At 52.8% G+C, this 20,761-nt stretch overlaps 1 protein-coding gene across 1 annotated transcript; it reads left to right on the top strand.

The window, feature by feature from the left end:
• The first annotated feature begins 76 nt into the window (after positions 1-76).
• Positions 77-20,719, top strand: LZTS3 (leucine zipper tumor suppressor family member 3). The gene is made up of 6 exons (XM_074230088.1): positions 77-453; positions 12,637-12,738; positions 14,960-15,448; positions 15,888-16,796; positions 17,613-17,858; positions 17,934-20,719. The coding sequence occupies exons 3-6, from the start codon at positions 14,978-14,980 to the stop codon at positions 18,480-18,482; spliced, it is 2,175 nt and encodes a 724-aa protein (XP_074086189.1). The 5' UTR covers positions 77-453; positions 12,637-12,738; positions 14,960-14,977; the 3' UTR covers positions 18,483-20,719.
• Positions 20,720-20,761: the final 42 nt, after the last annotated feature.

Raw genomic sequence — 20,761 nt, 5'->3', positions numbered from 1 at the left:
TGAAGTTGGAGGGGGAACTAGGCAGATGGGTGGCATGGCCCCCACTCAGTGATGGGAGTCTTCAGGAGCTGCTGAGAAGCTTTCTTCATTCCACAAGCACCAAGATCCTGTGGGAAGTGAGCCGAGGGAGGCTCTACCTCCAGGGTCCCCCTACACTGGGCTGCCAGAAGCTGAAGCTGCCCCCCCCCCCCAAGATTGTCCAGGACACACATATCCAGACCTTGCCAAACCTTCATTGCAGTCACAAACTTGTAGATGCTGAGGAGTAGGCGGGGAGGCTGAGGAGAGGCCATTTTGCATGTTCCCTTCCTCTCCTCCCACAAGCCTGGGGTTGTTCCCCTGCCAGGCTCCTGTTTGTACTCCTCAGAGAGCAAAGAACATGGCTGGAGGGAACTGAGACAGATACTTGTATTGACAGAGGATTGATTCATGAGGAGCAGACAGACAGAGAGGGTGAGCTCCCTTCAGTTTGGAAGAATGGAGGGGCGAGGACAGCAGGATTAGGACCCTGGACCTGAAGGGAATAGAGGAGAGGTCCTTTGATTCTCACATCCCTACCCCTTGTTCATGCCTCCATGGGGGGGGGGATGGAGACTTGATGCCCAATTTCTTTTTTTTCTTTTATAAAGATTTTATTTATTTTCAGTTTTAAATTTCCCCCCTAATCTAACTCCCCCCTCCCCCCACCCTCATAGAAGGCAATTTGTGGGTCTTTACATTGTTTCCTTGGTATACATTGATCCAAATTGAATGTGATAAGAGAGAAATCATATCGTTAAGGAAGAAACATAAAGTATAAGAGATAACAAGATCAGACAATAAGATATCAGTTTTTTTTTTCTAAATTAAAGGTAATAGTCCTTGGTCTTTGTTCAAACTCCACAGTTCTTTCTCTGGATACAGATGGTATTCTCCATCGAAGACAGCCCAAAATTGTCCCTGATTGTTGCACTGATGGAACAAACAAGTGCATCAGGGTTAATCATCATCCCCATGTTGTTAGGGTGTACAGTGTTTTTCTGGTTCTGCTCATCTTGCTCAGAATCAGTTCATGCAAATCCCTCCAGGCTTCCCTGAGTTCTTGTCCCTCCTGGTTTCTAATAGAACAGTAGTGTTCCAGGGCATACAGGTACCACAGTTTGCTAAGCCATTCCCCAATTGAAGGACATTTACTTGATTTCCAGTTCTTTACCACCACAAACAGGGCTGCTATGAATATTTTTATACAAGTGATGTTCTTACCCTTTTTTTGATGCCCAATTTCTAAGGCATCCCAAGTGACCTGGGACAAGTCTTTTCTTGGAGCCTTAGTTTCCTCCTTTGTAAAGTAGGGATAATAACCTGGCACTACCTACCTCATGTGATTATTTTGAAGAAAGGTTTTTGTATGCCTGAAAGCAAAGATTAAAGAAAAGTTCAGACCTGCAGGCAACACTCCCAAATGTGCCTGAGCCCTATTAAAATGTAATTGGAAAATATTTAACAAAAAAATGAAATTACAAAAACTTGCCCCTAGTTAACGTTACATTTTAAAATCTTAGTTGGCTTGTGCCTGTAGAGATTCTTGCACGGGGATAAATGCCCATGTTTAATTTGATAACACTCCCTTCAAACACACCAGAGATAAAAGTTCTTACAGCATTCTTTTTTTACAGCCCTGGAAAGTCTCTAGGTCATTGTCTTCATTTGTCCTCCTTTGGAGGACACACAAAGAAATGGAGCCTCCATTAGGTAACTTGGTCCTAGTCCCCTAATTACTAAGGGTCAGAGCCAGGAGTTGAACCTGTCCCTGCTCCACAGCTTTTCAGGCTTCTCCAGGCTATCTAGAGGGAAGCAACCAGGAGGAGGAACAATTTCAATGAAGAGAAAACCAGAAGCAGTTTGTTCCCTGCCCTGAGAGCACTTAGAGTGGAGTTGGGGTAGGAAGTGAGACTGGCAGGAGAGAACCCAGGTGTCCTTGGAATTCTGCTACATAGGTGACTCTGAAAATGTGAGTGCAAGAGATGCATCCAAGGAAAAGCACAGGAAACTGGAGGAGAGAAGAGGTCCTTTCATTTGGAGTGATCAGGAGCTGATGAAGGGAGGGACAGTACAGGCCCAAGACTAGAGATTAAGGGCAAGAATGGTTGGAGCCAGATTATAGAGGCTTTGAGTACCAGAGTTTTTGTCTTACATTAAGCAGTAGGGAGCTATGGGAGTATTTTGAGCAGCAAGTGACATAGTCAGGCCTATGTATATATATATTTCTAGATTTTTAGGCCTATATATTAAGATATGTTTTAGCAGTCATCTGAAGGTTGGAATGGTTGTGCAGTGGATGGAGCCTGGAATCAAGAAGACAACTTCCTGAGTTCAAATCCAGCCTTAATCAGTAGATGAGTGACCCTGAGCAAGTCACTTAACCTGTTTGCCTAAGTTTCCTCATCTGTAAAATGAACTGGAGAAAGAAATGGCAAAGCATTCCAGTATCTCTGCCAAGAAAACTGCAAATGGGTCACAAAGAGTTAGACACAATTGAAAACAAATGAATAGCCAACTAAGAAAGATAAAATGGAGAAGGGAGAGACTGGAGGTGGGGTTATCAGCTGGCAGATTGTTAAAATAGTTGAATTGAGGCTAAAGGTGAGAAAAATCTAGAGTAGTGGCAGCTGGCACTTGTTCACACTAGGTGACATGTGAAGTCTCTTCTGAATCTAAGGTTCTAAGACCAGGGACCTTCTGAGAGCTGTAAAGGGGGAATGTGAGCCCAACAAGATTTAGGAGCAGTGCCCATGTGTAATCCACTTGAATGTGACTAGCTTCTCACAAGAGAGTCAACCCAGGACAGGAAACAGTGATATCAAGGCTTAGCAGGAGGTGAGACTATAGTGTAGAAACCAGAATTAAGTTGTTGTCCTTTATTTTCAAAGAGGACCATGACATCAGGAAGGTGATTCTGTGACTTGCAAATGAATTAGATTTAAGTGAGGAAGGTCTGTGCAAAGTCACAGGGTTTCTCCTCCAGAGTCATGCAGTGGGAGTCCTTGGACTTTAAAGTCTTTCCCAGGTCTCTGTTTGCCTGAGAATTCCATCCAGCCATTAAAGCTAGTTAAGAAATGAAGCAAAGAAAAAGTCCATTCTGGAAGGAGAAGACCCTCAGGATTTCTGGCCCAAACAAGTATAATTTCTATTTTTATTTTTAGGTTTTTGCAAGGCAAACAGGGTTAAGTGGCTTGCCCAAGGCCACACAGCTAGGTAATTATTAAGTGTCTGAGGCTGGACTTGAACTCAGGTAGTCCTGACTCCAGGGCTGGTGCTCTATCCACTGTGCCACCTAACTCCCTCATTTGTCCTTTATTCTTGAAGAGGATCCTGATATCAGGAAAGTGATGTCATGACTTGCAGGTTAATTGGATTTAAGTGAGGGAAGGCTGTTTGAAGTCACCAGCCTCAATTTCTCCTCTGGAGCCATCTGAATCCAGTGGCTGGATGATCAAGATGCTTGGAGACATCCTGGAGGCAGTGGGTGACTTAGCCTTCTTAAGGGAGGCTTCAGTGTTTCAGAGTTAGAGCTGAAGGTTCTAGTGGGGGTACATACAGAGGAGTGAGCCCAGTGACTTCTGGGAGGTGGCAGAGCATTCTGGGTCTATGGTAAGATTTGAGATGAGATATTCCTGGGTTGACTAAAAGGCAAGCAGGAAAGGAAGGTAGCAGCAGTGACATACATGAATAATGAGGAAAGGACCTAAAAATTGGAAAAGGTTCACATTTGGGAAACCTGGGAAGAAATTGAAAGGGGAGGCTAGGCTCCATCATGGGGGGCTTGGGCTGACCTGCAGAATGGGGCATTGGGGAAGGGGAGGTAACCAGCAGCTGAAATAGAATTTGTGAAGAAATTGGGAAGAGGGTGGGGACTGAGATGAGCTAAGATGAGCTTGAGGGGTGGGAAGACAGAGTTAGAAGAGATACCTGGATAAAAGCCTGGATTGGCCAAGAGGGAGGACCTCCACGAGTTCAAAGGAAGAATGGGATAGTCTTAATGGTCTAGTCTGCCATGTGCTGACTTTGAGGAATCATAAGGGGGAGTCTAGGCAGAGAGTACTGAGGTGTGGGAAGAAGGCCGAGGAACTCGGAGTCAGGAGAGAGGTTCAAATCTTGCTTAGGACCCTTTCTAGCTATATGATTGTGCCAACTGGACACTGGCCATGGGGATAACAATATGGGAGCTGGGCAAAGAGTTGAGCCAGTGAGAGGGCTGTCCCAAAGTCTTTGTGCAAGTTTAAGCTGTTCGAACTTGGAGTTGCACTAAGACTTTTGGGACACCGTGTCTGGTTGCCTTTTACATGCTGTTTCACATGGATTTTTCTTAGTTGATCCATATAAGGGTCTAATGAAAAAGCCATGGCTGGGTGGGGAGGGAGGAGCGGCGCCCTCAGGGGTCCAGACCAGAGATTTCAGTGGTTTGGGGGGCGCCCAACGTAAAACCCCCCTCAGATCTGAGTCTTGCTGAGGGTCATTGAGAGGAGTGGGGTGGGAGGTTGGGGAGGAGGTCGAAGACAGTATGAGTCAGAGGGGAGACTCGAACTCAAGCCCGGCCTTGGAGGTTTCGCACCGACGCTCTCCTCCCCTCCCTGGTCTCTGGCCCGGGAAGGGCGAGTGAGTCCTGTCTGAGATAACGCCGCTCGGACGGGGACCGGGGACCCCAGGGAAGAGGAGAGGCGGCAGGGAGGGAAGCCCGGGGACCCCAGCAAGAGGGGCCGGCCGGGTCCTGGGGCATCGGACGGGGCAGGCTTGGTCAGCATGGCCGGCGACCTTGCAGCGCCCCGAGCCCAGCCAGGGCTCCGGGGGGCCTCCTCCGGGGAGGTCGGCCCAGAGGGAGCCGCACTGCCCCCCGCGCCGCCGCCGGTCTGCCCGGGCCGGGCCGGGGTCCCCGGGCGGAGGTGGGCGGGGCGGCCACTCGCCACGGGGCGCCCGCGGGCGGGGGCTCCTCGGAGGGGCCCGAGGCGGCCCGGGGGAGGGGCCGCGGCCGGCTGCGGCTGGGGGCGGGGTCTGGAGGGGCCCCGCCCCGCCCCGGCCGCGCGATTGGCCGGGCCCGGGGGCGTGTCCGCGGAGGGGGCGTGGCGCCGGGGGGGCCGGCGTTTGCCGCAGGAGCGGAGCCGGAGCCGAGCGGGGAGCGGAGGGGCGGGGGCGCCGGAGCCCGCGGGCCGCTCCCCGCGCCCAGCGCCCGCCCGCCGGCCCGGCCGCCCGGCCGCTCTCGGGCTCGGGCTGCAGCAGCGCCAGCGGAGGCGGCGGCGGCGCGGAGACCCCGGCCCCGCGGGCACAGGCAGTGAGTGAGCGCGGCGGGGGGCTGGGGGCCCGCGGGCGGCTTCGGCCCTCCGCGCCGCGGGGCCCAGTCCGGGCGGGGGGGGCGGGGGCGCTGCCCCCTCGCGTGGCCCGGCGCGGGGAGGGGGTCTCGGCGGGGAGGGGGGCGGGCGATGACGTCACGCGCGGAGGGGCGCGGCCGGGATGACGTCACTGCCAGCCCGGGTCGGGGGAGAGGGTCCAGGGGCCGGCGCCTCGGCACAGCCCTGAGGGGGACCCCCGCCCTCCTGGCCTCCCCTTCCCACCCCGGACACCTGGGTCCCCGGCTCCATCTGTCCTCCTGCTCCCCAGCCTGAGGCCGCCCCACGGCCGGGGGCGGGGGGACGCAGCCGGACACCTGGGTCACCCGGCCCTGGTCACGTGTTTGGGAGGGTGCCCTCCAAGCCTTCGGGCACCCGGCCAATGCTGCCAGATTTGGGGGAGGGAGAGGCTGGGGGGCGGGGAGAGGGGAGCAGAGCCGCCAGACCCGACTCCGAAGTCTCAGCCCACCGCCACCCTTGGGCCAGATTTTCCCAGGCCCTGGGCTCCCCTCCCACGCCTCCCAACTCCCAGCACCCCGGATAAGGATCCGGGCCAGGGTCCCTTGATTTCTTGTCCCCCTCCCCTCCTCTTTATCCACCTGTGCCTTCTCCTTTCCTTGCTTGCCCCTCTCCCCTCCCCCCCAAAAATCTGACTCCCAAGCCCATCCTGCCAGAAGCTTCCCTAGACGAACTTGACCTGTTTTTTGTTGGTCCCTGACTCCTCTTCAGCCTAACCCAAGGACTCAGTTTGGCCACCTTTTGGGGGATTCACGTTCTGGCTTCCCTCTTCAGGCCTGGAGCTTTGGGATCTGGGGTGGTAGGGCACAGCCTGGGGGGCGGGAGAGTTGGGAGGGGAGCAGCTACTGCTGCCTGTGCTCATTCCCTCAACAAGCTTCTCTTTAATACCTAAACCCAAGGCCTGTGGTAAGCCATGGGGAGATGAGTGTGGATGGCAAAGCCTTCAAGGACCTTGTTGGCTGGTGGGGGAATAACACTTCTCCTGGCTCACATAGTGGGGAGGGGGGGCAAGGTGGAAAGTCATCACTAATGAAGGTGGGAGAGAGCATCAGGAAAGGCTTGGAGAAGAACAGGTACCTTTAAAATAGAAAGTGGCTGGGGCAAAATATTGAGAACCAAGCCAGGAGAGCAGGTAGGGGAATGATCCCAGGGTAGCAGAGTCATGGGGAAAGAGACAGTTTGGCTGGAGAACATGGGGACATATACCAAATGAGACTGGAAAGGCCAGGGGGACCAGATGGTTGAGCCTTCAACTGTTGCCCATAGGCACTTGAACTTCACTAGGTAGGCAGCAGGGAGCTGCTGGAGGGTCTGAATGATATGAAAGGCAGGGGGAGAGAAAGAGAAAGAGAGAGAGAGAGAGAGAGAGAGAGAGAGAGAGAGAGAATGGAATGAGGACTCAATTTAGAATCAGAGGACCTAGTTTCAAATCTTGGCTCTGCTACTTTTGTGAGCATGAACAACTCACTTCACCCAGGCATCAGTTTCTTAGTTTGTAAAATAAGGGAGTTGAACTGGAGACTTTCAGGAGCCCTTCCTGCTTTATCCATGAACCATAAGTGCCTCCTGGGTTTGTTTTGACTAGGTCTGTCCATGGTAGTCAGAAGGGTACATTTGAAAGAAGGGGAGAATTGCTCTAAACTGTGTTGGCTGTACCAGGTCCAAGGCTCATGGTCTGGAGAATGAACACACTACTCCTAGGGCCCAAGGGATCCTGAATGGAGCAGATGCTACACTTATGTGGCCCCTTTAAAGCTGTCTGTGACTACTGTAAAGGTCAGCCAAACTAGGTAGCTGTTATGAAAAATGGAGAAACTGAGTCCCAGAAAAGGGACAGAGTTTTCCCAGACTGCCAGATGTTTCAGTCTCTTCCTCATCATGAGAATCCAAGTAGCAGATCTAGCAGGGCAGGGTGCAGTCTACCTTCTGAAAACTGAGCAATAGTCGATAAGCATTTGTTGATCTCCTACTGTATACTAGAAACTGTCCTTAGCCTTGAGTATGCAAGTAAGAAAAAGACAGTCCCTGCCCTCCAAGAGCTTAAAGTCTGTTGGGGGTAGGTCATACACACAAAGGAGAAATTGTTGGAGAAAGTATACCTGTGGGAGAGAGGTCTCAACTTGTGATCTTTCTGCCCCAGTTCCCCATAGTAATGATGATAATATCTATACTTAAGGTTATTTCATTAGAACTTCACAACAATCCTGGGAGGGAGGTGCCATAATTATCCTCATTTTACAGACGAGGAAACTGAATCTGAGAGAGATTAAGTGACTTGCCCAGGGTGGCACAACACAGTGTCCAACTCTCAGTACCATGGGTCACCTACTGCCCCAGGGGTCCATTGTGTGCTTAGACCCCACTTGTGCCCAGGTGAGGTAGTGGGAGGGGTCTTTTCCCTTTCTTTTCATCTCCAATGACTAACAAAGTTCAAGAGTTTTATAAAAGTTTGAATTGAACTAAAGAAAGGCAAGCTTAGGTCCTACCCACTCCAGAAGCTCACCCAGTCTGGAGAGAAGAAAGGCTCAGACTCTCTCATGAGGCTGAGAACAGGACACTCCATGTCCTTTGGTGTGCCAGCACAATTCAGAAGTGGGCGAGATGGGGAGAGGTGGTGTGCTAAAGAATGTGATGCTGGGGTGGTAGTGGAGGCCTATGGAGCTCCACACCTCAATTTCTTCATCACTGATAAATTCTTAGGTAATGTTGATAGCCTATAGATGTAATTAGGGAAAGCTTCAAGGTAGGGATCGAGCTGACCATGTCTGCTATATACTGGAGGGTGGGGGAGAAGAAAAGCCAAACTCTTAGCATTATCCTGGCATGTTTGGAGGGCAAGGAGTCTGGTCCAATGGAGGCAGAGAAGACATGCGTAGAGCAAAGTGAACCTATACCACAGGATTTAGCCTGGGAAAGGGACCTAGTTTTTATTCCAATTTAGACTCCTGCCTAGAGAGGGGAAATGACTTCATCACTTTATTCAATCTTCTTTCCATGACATCCTCCTGCAGATAGGAAAGTAACTGGGGATCACCTGATGTATGTAGGGTCTTGAATGTCAGACTAAGAACCATGGAATGTATCCCCTGGGTAAGTAGGGAGCCACTAAATACTTGTGTGCAGGGAATCAGCTTTATGTTAGAGGAGGAGAACTCTGACTGTGGCCCAGATGATTGGTCAGGGATGGACCTGAAGGGCAAGGGTCCTAGAATGGAGAATCCAGAATGGGGCTGGAAAAGGCACAAATTTTGGAGTCAGGGTTGGTTGACCACGAGCTGAAAACTAGTCTTCTGCCAGCAAGTGGCAGAAGAAAGAGGGACCTGAAGGCTGATGGCATGCTCTACATTCTGCTGCCTTTAGTTCCTCATCCAGTACTGTGTTCAGGACTGTCACTTATACCTAAGATGATCACAAGATTTTAGAAATCCTGGAAAGGACCTTAGAAATAATAATAAAACCCCAATCTCCTGATTCTATCTGACACTGGCTGTCAGCAGAGAATGGGAAGGAAGAAAATGGGAAGCATAGAGACCTTTGGTGATCTGCCTGCCTTGGAGGTAGGGTGAGGCTAGGGATGTGGTCAGATTTTAGGAAGAGTTCTAGTGGAGGGCCCCAGGCATCTGTAACATTTTTTATTAGTTATTTGGATGATGAAAGCATAGCTGGCATATCTATCAAGTTTTTAGATGCCACAAAGCTGGGAGGGGTAGCTAACTTGTTAGACAATGTAGTCAGGATCCAAAAGGATTTCAGCCAGAAATGAGAATATCCTAATAAGGTGACATTTTAAAAGATGATCATTTTTAACACAATAAACATCAACAAATATGAACAACTCCTTCCCCCAGCAAGTGGTTCAAAGATGGAACTAAATGAATTACAGATAGATAATTTATAGACTCCGAAGTGGATTTCAAACCCAGATCTTCCTATATAGCCAAGTCCATTTGCTGTCTGAACCATGCCACATCTTACCAAAAAATTTAACAAGTGGTCTTGTTTCATGTCCCTTTCTAAGTCTGGCTTTCCCTTTTTTTAAGAGTCATAGTTAATGTGTTTCCATTTCTGTTTCTACTGAAGATGAAATGGAATAGAGATAAATGAAGAGTTCTACACTTGAGTTCAAAAAGTTAACAGCACAAGGTGAGGATTATTCAGTAAATCTAACTTCCTGGAGCCCAGGGAGAAGGCCTTGGAGGGGTATGGTACTTGGGGGACCATATGGTATCTTATGTTCTCTTAAGGAGAGAGTGGCAGAATAGAGAGAACCTTGGATTTAAAATCAGAAGAAGTGGTTTCAAATTCTGGCTCTGCTACTATATTTCCTTGAGTAAGTCCTTCTCTTCTCTTGAAACCCAGTTTTCTTCTATAAAGGGTGAGAAGGTTGGATTAGATCAGGGGCTCTTAACTAGGGTCCTGTGAACTTGCTCTTAAAATAGAAAAGCATTGATAATTGTATTCTAGTCTAATTAATTTCCTTTGTAATCTTATGTATTTTGTCATCCCATAAATGTTGATAAATTTAAAAACATTGTCTTCATTAGATATCCATAGGCTTCACCAGACTGCTAAATAGATCCTGGATACAAAAAAAGATTAAGAATTCCTGGAGTGGATAGTTCATTTTGCATTCTCTCACTTCTGTGAGAAGAGATGGAGACCCTTTGTAACTAAGTTAGTGCTCTTAGGAAGGAGGAAGGGGTAAAGTTCCAGAGGCTGATCCTACAGTCAGGAAAGGTGAAAGTCTAGGGAATCAAGTTCCAGGAAGGCATCAAACCTTGGACCAATCTCTCTCCCTTAAAAGCCCTATTGACCTGGCTCTATTGCACTATCTCTGTCTCTGTCTGTCTGTGTGTGTGTGTGTGTCTCTCTCTCTCTCTCTCTCACACACACACACACACACACACACACACACACACATCTTGGATAGGGTATAGGGTGTGTTAAGGAAGGCCAAGCAAGTATAGAACAATACCCCATACAGAGGTCTGTATTTACAGAAAACAGTTGGGAATTTGAAGAAGGAAATCCTTCCAGAGGTGACTAGCTAGGTTTTGAGGGAGAGGGAGAAGGGGGAGAAAAAGGGGAGGGAGGGAGGGAGGGAGAGAGAGAGAGAGAGAGAGAGAGAGAGAGAGAGAGAGAGAGAGAGAGAGAGGAGAGACACAGAGATAGACAGTGAGGAGAGAGTGTCAGAGTTTGTGTGTGTTTGTTTGTGTGTGAGTCACACCTTTGTACCCTAAGGAACTGTCTTCCTATTTGGAGGGTGGGGCTAGCTGCTTTGCTCTAGAGGTGACCTGGCAGTTGATGCTGGGCAGACACAAAAATCCAGGAGGGCCTTCTGCAGGAATAGTGCCCCCCATGCCACTCTAAGAGTGTATAGTTTCAGATTAATTTCTCAGGCCTTCAATTTAGGAGAGTCTTAGACCAACTCACCAGTTCCCACCCCTGAAACCCACCCCCCTTCACTTCCTAAAGTTCAGACAGTCCTCCTGTCTTGCCCCATCCCTTCACCTTTCTCTGTATTATGTGCCCCTTCTTCCCATCTGACCACCCCCTTCCCTCCTGCCCCCCCAGTCCCTCATCTCCCACAGGAAGAACTTCCATGGGGACAGGGTTAAGAGCCAGGCCCCTTCATTAACTAGTGGGAGGTAGGACCCTGCTGGTAGAGAATGGCAACCCCCTCAATCCAGGGGCTCCTGGTTAATATGATTTGGTCACTGAGGGTTAGGGCATTTGGTGTCTTTCCAGCATCTCCCTACGGTAGCTGCTATGGCGGGGGAGGGGCAGAGTGTAATGAAAGCCTAAGTCTTCAGTTCCCTTGTATCCGATTCTCCCCCCCTTCCCAGATACCTGTAAAGGTGCCCAGAAGTGAGTGCACAAACATCCCTCCCCCCCATTTCCGCATTCCAGTATTGGGGTTGGGAGGGGGATCTGGGGCAGGTGGTGAGGTTAATGATAAATGGAGGAGGTTCAAGAATGTCCCTTCCCCTTCCTCCTCACTCCCCAGGGGAGTGTGTTAGTACTGGCTGGTGAACCTTTTGTGGCTAAGAAGTGGGAATGTCAGAGCCCCTGTTCCAGCATGGCCTCCCAGAGGGAGGAGGAAAGGGAATCTGAGTTAGGGTGACCCCTGGGGCCAGGCTCAAGTTTCACTGACTGCTGGGGCTTAGAGGTCCAAGTTCAATCTCCTCTTTTTACAAAGGGGAAGACTTCAGCTCAGAGAGGGGGAAGGGAGTTCTTCAAGGTCAAGATTGTTAGAGCCCCTCATCCTTAGCCCCAGGGGCTGAGACCAGAGGAGGAAGTGTTTGAAGGGACAGGTTTCTGGAAGCAGAGTCCCTCCAGGGGTGATCAGAGGTCCTGTCCGAGCCTAGACATCCTTGAAGTGAGGCCAGTGGAAACCCAGGGACTGGGAACTGACCCTCTCTTGCCACCTCAACATAAGACAATTGTCATTGAGATTTGGAGTCCTGGATAGCCAAGAAAGATGTGAATTTGTGTGTTTGAGTTCCAACATTTGTCCAATTGTAAGACCCTGGGTAACCCAATCATTTTTTTTAGGGTTTTTTTTTTTGCAAGGCAAATGGGGTTAAGTGGCTTGCCCAAGGCCACACAGCTAGGTAATTATTAAGTGTCTGAGATCAGATTTGAACCCAGGTACTCCTGACTCCAGGGCCAGTGCTTTATCCACTGCGACACCTAGCTGCCCCAACCCAATCATTTTTAAGACAGTTTCCTCATCTGTAAAATGGGAATAATACGGCTTGCTTTCACTGGGTGGTTGTGAGGAAAGCACTCTAAATTCCACAGCTATAGATGTGTTATTCTGCCCCTGACCTTGACCTTTTAATCCCCCCCCCCTTCCCCCTTATCCTATCAAACTGACAGATAGTTATTACCTGCCATACACTGGTGAAAGGTTTCTAGGAGTTCATATTCTAATGGAAAAAAGAGCAAGGTAAATAGGAGATGATTCCCCAAGGAGGCCACTTTCTTTGAGGCTGGGAAAAGGCCTCTAGGACTTGAAGAGGAGGAAGAGAAATACAGGCACTGCTTCTCCCAGTTTCCCCTGTTCACAATTCGAGCTTTCCTTTGACTTTACCCCTCCCTAGGCTCCCCATCCAGAAACTTCTCCAGTGTCTCAGGTCCTTGCACTTGGGCTTCCCCTCTGGGTCCCACCGCCCCCCCACACTGCACAATGACCTCCTCAAAATATAGTATCTAAACCCAGCTCTCTTTCTATTCCTTCCTGCTGCCTTCCAAGGTTCTCCAGGTGGGCTTGGTGAGGAATTACGGACTCATAGAATGAGAGCTGGAAGAGACCAGAGAGGCCATCAACCCCCAGATGAAAAAAAGCACCCTCTAGGTAAGTTCCACAACTTGCCCATGCCCATGCAGCTAGGAAAGTGTCAGAGGCAAGATTCAAACCCAGGTCTTCTTTACTCAAGTTTAGCTCTTGATTGTCCACTCTAACATGCTGTGTCTTCAGGATCTAAACCTACAGACCTTACCAACCTGGAAAGCTTTTTAAGGAAGGGCCCAGAGAGAGACAGTCTCTGTTGGCTGAGACCAGTCTAGCTAAGTTTGGAGAAAGCCCATTACCAGGCAGACCAAGCCCAGGTCGTAGAAGTGTTGAAGTTGGGCACAGGTTGATCCATGTACCCTTCTGGCCAACAGCCCTTCAGGGGTTGTCTTTAGTTCCTTCTCTGCCTAGTCTTCAAAGCCTTCCACAACCTGTTACCAACCTACATTTCTGTCCTCTTTTCAATCCTGTGCTGATGTCTAACCTCATTCTGTCTTCCCTTAGCCACCCCACAAATGTTCCCTGTGGTCCAGCTCAACTGGATTATATTCTGCCCTCTCCTGCTTAAGCCCCCTCCTCCAGGAAGTCTTCCCTGTTGTCCCCTTCACCCCTAATAAATAAATGTAAAGGGCCTTCCTCTTTAGACTCTCCTATTTTGGGGGGGGTGTATGAATCCTGAGATGCATATGGCATATAATAGAAAGGGTATTAAACTTGGGGCTAGAAGACTTCTATTTGAATTCTGGTTCTGCTATATAAGCTGTGTGACCATAGACAAATCACATACTGTTTGAGCCTCAGTTTCCTCATTTGTAGAATGTTGATAAAAACTGACAGTACCTCTCACAAGATTGTTGGGAGAAGAGTTATTTGGGGGTAAAAATATGCCAAAATACTATATTGCTATAAAAGAACCTATCTTTCACTTAACTACGCCTCAGCACTTCTTTCCTTGTTCTATTATTTCTTAATTTCTAAGTCCTATCTCAAATCCACACCCCCCCCGACCTTCCATGGCACTGAGCCAGTCCTTCTCCCTGGATCTGGAGCCCCACCATACTCCTTCTGCAATGACCATCTTTCTGTGTCTCTGACCGCCCCTGCCCCCTGATCCTAATCTTGCCATTTCTTCCTCTTTCCTTTCTGCTCCACCCTCCCCCATCTCCACACACTCCACACCACAAGAATGAGGGTGGATTTCAGAGCTTAATCACAAGGGAAAGAGGTCTCCCTGAAAACTCTCCAGAATAGGATTACAGAAAATTAGAGGTAATATAAAAAATAAAAATAACTGCCCTCATTTCTTCTACACAATCTTATTTAAGGAGGTAGCACCTTTATCCCCGTTTTACAGATGAAGAAATGGAGTCTAAGGGATGAAAGGATGACTTGCTCCAGGTGTCAGAATCCAGACCTGTGCTTTTTTTCCAGGACACCTGGGTAGAACCTGAGCCTCCTAATTTCTTCTCTGGCTCGAGTCCCAGGCCTGATTCTTCCTCCCTCCTTCCAGCTCTCACACTCCTGGGAATCCAGGACTGCCAGCTCATTTAGGATGGGCAACTAGGATAACCCCCTTCTGTTATCACCTGTTCTTTGCTTCCCTAGAGTCCCTGCCCTGCCTGCCCGTAGGGGGCAGTGTATGCCAGCCATTTAAAAGCACTTCGTCAGTTTAGATTTAGAACTGGAAGGACTCTAGTCATTGTACAGATTAGGAAACTGAGGTCCAGAGAAGGTAGCATGAAGAGCGGTCACTCAATCCCAGGCTTCTCATGCCAAATGGGTAACTGTAATTCTTTCACTGGACGATGACAGACAACTGAAGTTTGCCCATTACCCAGAATGGGGATAATCTGACCTCATTTGTCTCCCAGATTCACAAAAGAGATCCTTTTCATGAGACATACATCCTTGTGTTAGTTATTCAGGTGGTTGTCTTAGTCCCTACCAGACTATGGGCCTCATCTCAGTTGGGCTCTTCAGTAGCCAGCACTGGGCTCCCTACACGCAGAACCTGGGCCTTGGGATGAGGAAGGGGCCTTCTCTTGTTGGATTGCCCAAAGTTAGAGAGATTAAGGGATTTGCTTAGGGCCTCACAGCTAATATGTGTCAGAACCCAGGTCTTCCTGACTGGCTCTCTATCCTAAGCTTTGCAACCTTTTCTACACATAGAGAACATTTAATAGATGTTAGTAGAATGAATGAATGAGTAAAGGACCATTCTGGGGCTGTGGAGGCTGGGACCAGAGGGAAGAATCCTCTGGCTGACCAGCCCCCTTGTCTGCAGTGCCCCGCTCACTCAGCCATGGCGAAACTGGAAACCTTGTCCGTGTGCGCTGACCCTGGCCGTGACCCCCTCCTGGCCTTTGCCCCTCGGCCACCCGAGCCCCGCCCCGCAGCCCCTCGCCTTGTGGCCATGGGCAGTGTGGGCAGCGGTGTGGCCCATGCCCAGGAATTTGCCATGAAGAGCGTGGGCACGCGGACAGGTGGGGGCTCAGGTGGGGGTGGCCGAGGGGGCTACCCTGGGCCTAGGGGCAGCGGGCCAGGGTCTGGCGGTGGGGACCTTCCAGCCAGATACCCCTCCGAGGACAAAGCCCTGACCAACTCCCTGTACCTCAATGGGGATCTGCGGGCTGGGACCAGTGGTGGTGTCAGTGGAGACCGGACAGATGTCTGTGGCAACATGGTCAACAGCAGCAATGACAAGGCCCCACCCCAGTACCGGGAGCCCACCCATCCACCGAAGATCCTCCCCACCTCTGGCAAGTTGGACCAGGTTAGCCCTGCACATGGCCTCTGCTATCTTTAGGCAACTCTTTTCCTATCCTTGATCCCTCTTTCCCCCTTCCCATGAAGACTGAGGGTCCCCTCCCAACCTGGGCAGTCAGTGTGGGGAAATTAAGGAGATTCCTCAGCTGGAGGGGACTATGAATAGGGAGGCTTGTGGGTAGAGGGCTCAACTCCCTGGATCCTCCCTGAGTCTGAGGAGTGGAAGTTCCTAGCCTCCCCTAATATAGAAGGAGTAAGGGGTCCTCAGCTGGAAGGGGTCCCTGGTTTTCTTAGTACCTTGGGTTCCCATTCCCATCTTCTGTTCACTGAGCAGAAGGACCCCCTCCCTCCCCTAGTGCATGTGAAACAGTCTCATCCCTGACTGCTGCCCCCCCTATGTGGACTGGAAGCAGAAGCCCATCCTGAACCTCTATGTCCTTTTCCAGTGCACAGAGCCTCTGGTGAGACCATCAGCCTTCAAGCCAGTGGTGCCCAAGAACTTCCATTCAATGCAAAACCTGTGTCCACCCCAAAGCAATGGAGCATCAGAGGGGCGCAAAGGCCCCGGCGGCCTGAAGGGCGGTGGGCTGGACAAATCACGGACTATGACCCCAGCGGGCAGCAACACTGGGGGGGGTGGAAGCGGCGGTGGGGGTGGAGGACTCTCCGACTCAGGCCGGAACTCCCTGACCAGTCTGCCTACGTACAGCTCGGGCTACAGCCAACACCTAGCACCCCTGAGTGCCTCCACCAGCCACATCAACCGCATCGGCACAGCCAGCTACGGGGGCGGGGGCGGCCCCAACAGTGGGGGCCCCGGCTACCATGAGCTGTCCTCTTCAGACAGTGGGAGGGCTTCCAGCAAGAGCACCCCATCCTTTGGGAGGCTGAACCCCTTGGGGTCTGGGGAGGGAGGGGGCAACAGTGGCGTGGGAGGGGTTGGGGGGGCCCTGGGCTCTTTTCCGGCCTCTCCCCCTTCACCGGATGCAGTGATCCAGGAGCTGGAGGAGCGCCTGTGGGAGAAGGAGCAGGAGGTGGCCGGGCTGCGGAGGAGCCTGGAGCAGAGTGAGGCAGCCATAGCCCAGGTGTTTGAGGAGCGCCAGAAGGTGTGGGAGCGGGAGATGGAGGAGCTGCGGCAGAACTGCGCGGGCAAGCTGCAGCAGGTGACCCGCCGGGCCCAGAGGGCCCAGCAGGGCCTGCAAATGCAGGTACTGAGGCTGCAGCAGGACAAGAAGCAGCTTCAGGAAGATGCGGCCCGGCTGGCCAGGCAGCGGGACGAGCTCCAGGAGAAGGTGGCCGCCTGCCAGAAGGAGCAGGCCGACTTCCTGCCCCGCATGGAGGAGACCAAATGGGAGGTGAGGGAGCTGCCAGGGGCCGAGGGGTGAAGTAGGCTTGCAGATAAAAAAAACCCCACCAGCCCGTCGGGGGACTTGCCTGGCACCAGCAGCCCTGCAGGCTCATCTTCTCACTAGAGGGGGCCAGAGAGGCAGAAGAAAGGATGACCTTTGGGATGTGTGTGTGTTTGTGTGTGTGTGTGTGTGTGTGTGTGTGTGTGTGTGTGTGTCTGAGTGTCTGATTTATGTGTGTCCTGGGCATGCCTGTGTGGCCAAGGTGTGTTGTGTGTGTGTGTGTGTGTGTATGATGTGTGTCTGTCTGACTGTGTCTGATGTATGTGTGTCCTTGGCATGCCTGTGTGCCCAAGGGATGTGTGTGTATATGATGTATGTCCTAGTAGTGCCTGTGTGCCCAAGGGTGTGTGTGTGATGTGTCCCTGTATATGTATGTGTATGTTGTGTGTCCTTGTGTGTGTGTATGTGTGTCCCCGTGTGGCCAAGGGTTGTGTGTCTGTGTACGTATGGTGTGTGTCCCCGTGTAGTCAAGGGTTGTGTGTCCCTGTGTGTGTATATGATGTGTGTCCCCATGTGGCCAAGGGTTGTGTGTTCCTGTGTGTGTATATGATGTATGTCCCCATGTGGCCAAGGGTTGTGTCCGTATGATGTGTGTCCCCGTGCGGCCAAGGGTTGTGTGTCCCTGCGCGTGTGTGTGTGTATGATGTGTGTCCCAGGGTTGTGTGTCCCTGTGCGCGTGTGTGTGTATGATGTGTGTCCCTGTGCGTGTGTGACAGGCGGCGGCGGGGCAGCTGCGGGGCTAACAGGCCGGCTCGCCCCCAGGTGTGCCAGAAGGCCGGGGAGATCTCGCTGCTGAAGCAGCAGCTGAAGGAGTCGCAGGCGGACGTGAGCCAGAAGCTGAGCGAGATCGTGGGGCTGCGCTCGCAGCTGCGGGAGGGCCGGGCCTGCCTGCGCCAGAAGGAGGAGCAGCTGCTGAGCCTGCGGGACTCGCTGGGCGCCAAGCCGCCGGGCCCCGAGGGCCAGGCGCGGGAGGCCCGGCCCGGGGAGGCCCGGCCCGGGGAGGCCGAGGCGGAGGCGGGCCCGCGGCCGCCGCGGGAGGCCCGGCCCGGGGAGGCCCGGCCCGGGGAGGCCCGGCCCGGGGAGGCCCGGCCCGGGGAGGCCCGGCCCGGGGAGGCCCGGCCCGGGGAGGCCCGGCCCGGGGAGGCCGAGGGCACGCCCGGCGCCGGCGCCGGCCCGGCCGGGGAGCCCGCCGAGCTGTGCGAGAGCGACGAGGCCAAGATGCGCAGGCAGGCGGCGGCGGCGCCCTGCGGGCCGACCCAGGACGCCGAGGCCGAGGCGGCGGAGGCGGCGGGCGCGCGGGCGCTGCGGCGGGAGGTGGGCCGGCTGCAGGCCGAGCTGGCGGCCGAGCGGCGCGCGCGGGAGCGGCAGGGCGCGGGCTTCGCGGAGGAGCGGCGCGTGTGGCTGGAGGAGAAGGAGAAGGTCATCGAGTACCAGAAGCAGCTGCAGCTCAACTACGTGGAGATGTACCAGCGCAACCAGGAGCTGGCCCGGCGCCTCGGGGAGCTGGGCGCCGCCGCCCCCGGGCCCCCGCCGCTGCCCGGCCCGGCGCCCGCGCCCCACGCCGGCGCCGCCGAGGAGAAGAAGGCCTGGACCCCGTCCCGCCTGGAGCGCATCGAGTCCACCGAGATCTGAGCCGGCCGCCCCGCCCCGCCGGGCTCCGGCGGCCCCGGGGCACCCCGGCCTCCACCCCCCTCCCCCGGAATCCCCAGACCAAAGAGGCCCCGGTGACGGCCCCTCCCCACCCGCCCCCACGCTGGGTCAGCCGCGAGATGTTCCACTCCCGAGCTCTAGGCCTCCGAGCCCAGGCGCCTGCCTGGAGGAGGAGGAGGAGGAGGAGGAAGGGCAAGGCCAGGCCAGTCTGCTCAGGATCCCTGGGGGGGGCGGGGATGGCGGGACATGGAATCAGGAGGAGGGGGCTTGCAGAAGCAGGGGGCTGGCCCCGACCACCCACGATCCCAAAGCACACTTTGAGCAAGAGTCCGAGCCCAGGGTGGCCCCTGCGTCTCCCCCCCCCCCCCGCCCTTGCCGAGTCCCCAGACCCCATCTCCTCCATGCACTTTCTAATCGGGGGGATCTGTTCTGCGTGACCAAAGACCCTAGGGCCCTCCCCGCACCCCCCCCCCCCCAGCACTTTGTTCTCTAGGGGCGGGGGCGGCGTAGAGGGGGGTCAGGTAGCGGGCCTGGCCGCTGAAAGCCTGGGAGTCCTTGTGCGGATGGAGGCGGGGGCTGAGGAGCTTAGCAGTTTGTCCCGGCCCTGCCCCCCAACACCTAGCCCCCCCATCAGTCACTCAGTCCCTGCCCCAGTAGCTCTTCCCGCCTTCCCTCCCGAACCCCCGTGGCTGACCACTGCCCCCAGCCTCCCCCCCCCACCCCCGGGGCAAGAAGCTTGATGTCTGCCGCATTTCTGCCGCATATACACCTTTAGGGTTTGGGTTACTTTAAGGAAATGCCACCAGGCCTTCCTGTGGTGGGGCTAGAGGTGGGGGCCTTCTTGCGATTCACCAGCAATAACAGGGAGGTTCAGCATCGGCATCTCCCCCATCCCAGCGCTGACCTGGGGGGAGCTGGTAAACCTTGTCCTCCCAATCCTGCCCGAGCCCCAGATCACTGGGCCCCCACGACTCTTAGGCCCTGACTGCCCCAGCTCAGCTAGGACTGTTCTTGAACGACACAACTGCAAAACAAATTCTTTAGACCCCGAGACACCCCAGGAGCACGCTGGCCAGACTGACCTCAGTGTACAGATAGACGGACAGGCTAGCTCCCTGGGAAGAGAGCTGAGGGCCAGCTGGGGGCTGGGCTGGGCAAGCTAAGCCCTGGGGTGAGGGACAGGAGAAGGCTGTGCAGCTTATAAAAGAAACACCCTCCTCAGCCTGTTAGCGGAAGCAGGTCTTAAAAGAACACAATCCTTGTCTGTTTATCCAACTGTGCAGGACTTTGGGGGTTCTCACGAAGAAATAAAAAAGAGAAAGGCCAACCCCTCCACAGGGGACTCCCCTGGTTCTTTGTGTTTGTTAGGGGCACGCTGGAGTGTTGAAGGGAGAGCAAGCAAGGTTCCTAGGTCTGAAGTCAACTGACCCTACCACACTGTCATTTTCAGAGGATTAGATCAGACGTTTGTGGCTAGTGCCGGTGGCATTCACCCATCCAGACCCAGCTGAAACCCTCTTCTGGAGGAAACTTTTTTTTGATTTTTGCAAGGCAATAGGGTTAAGTGACTTGACCAAGGTCATACAGCTAATCGAGGGTAGATTTGAACTCAAGGTGTCCTGACTTCAGGGCCAGTCCTCTTTATTTGCCACCTAGCTGCCCCTTGAGGGAACAATTGTTGAATTTTGCTCTGGGTCTCTCATAAGCAGAGATGAAGGCTCAGGTTTGATCTGACTGAGATCCATTCAGTTTTGAGGGCAGTAGCTCAACACAACCTTGATGTTGGTGGAAGGTCTCAGCCAGGAAAGGGGAGACCAGGCTAGATCTAGATCTGATGTTACTGTGTCCAACCTGTAGTCACATCTTCCCATTAGTAGTAGCCTTGGGCTGGTTTCTAATCCTCAGTCTGCCATCTCAAGAGACCTTGGCAGACTTATTTCAATTAGCTTATCTGTAAAATTGAGCAGATATCTGGTGAGGTTGGGGTGGAGGGTTAATTGCCTTTAGACTTCATGTACAGAAAAATACCCCTGAAATTAGTTCTTGGACTTCTGCCTCTACTTTCCCCATCAAAGGAAGATGGAATTTTTCTTTTCTGAGAAGAGGAAGTATACTCAAAGCACACACCTGAGATGATTAAAAACTTGGAAATTTTGTTTTCACACCTCCCCCCAACTGGTGGAATAACCTATTAAAGATAACTTCACATGTCTACTCAAGTCACTGGGCTCTTCCCGTTACCTGAATAAATTACACACCCA

This window comes from Macrotis lagotis, chromosome 3 (genome assembly GCF_037893015.1).
Source record: "Macrotis lagotis isolate mMagLag1 chromosome 3, bilby.v1.9.chrom.fasta, whole genome shotgun sequence".
Classification (NCBI taxonomy): domain Eukaryota; kingdom Metazoa; phylum Chordata; class Mammalia; order Peramelemorphia; family Peramelidae; genus Macrotis; species Macrotis lagotis.
This window is presented reverse-complemented; position numbering and strand designations above follow the sequence as displayed.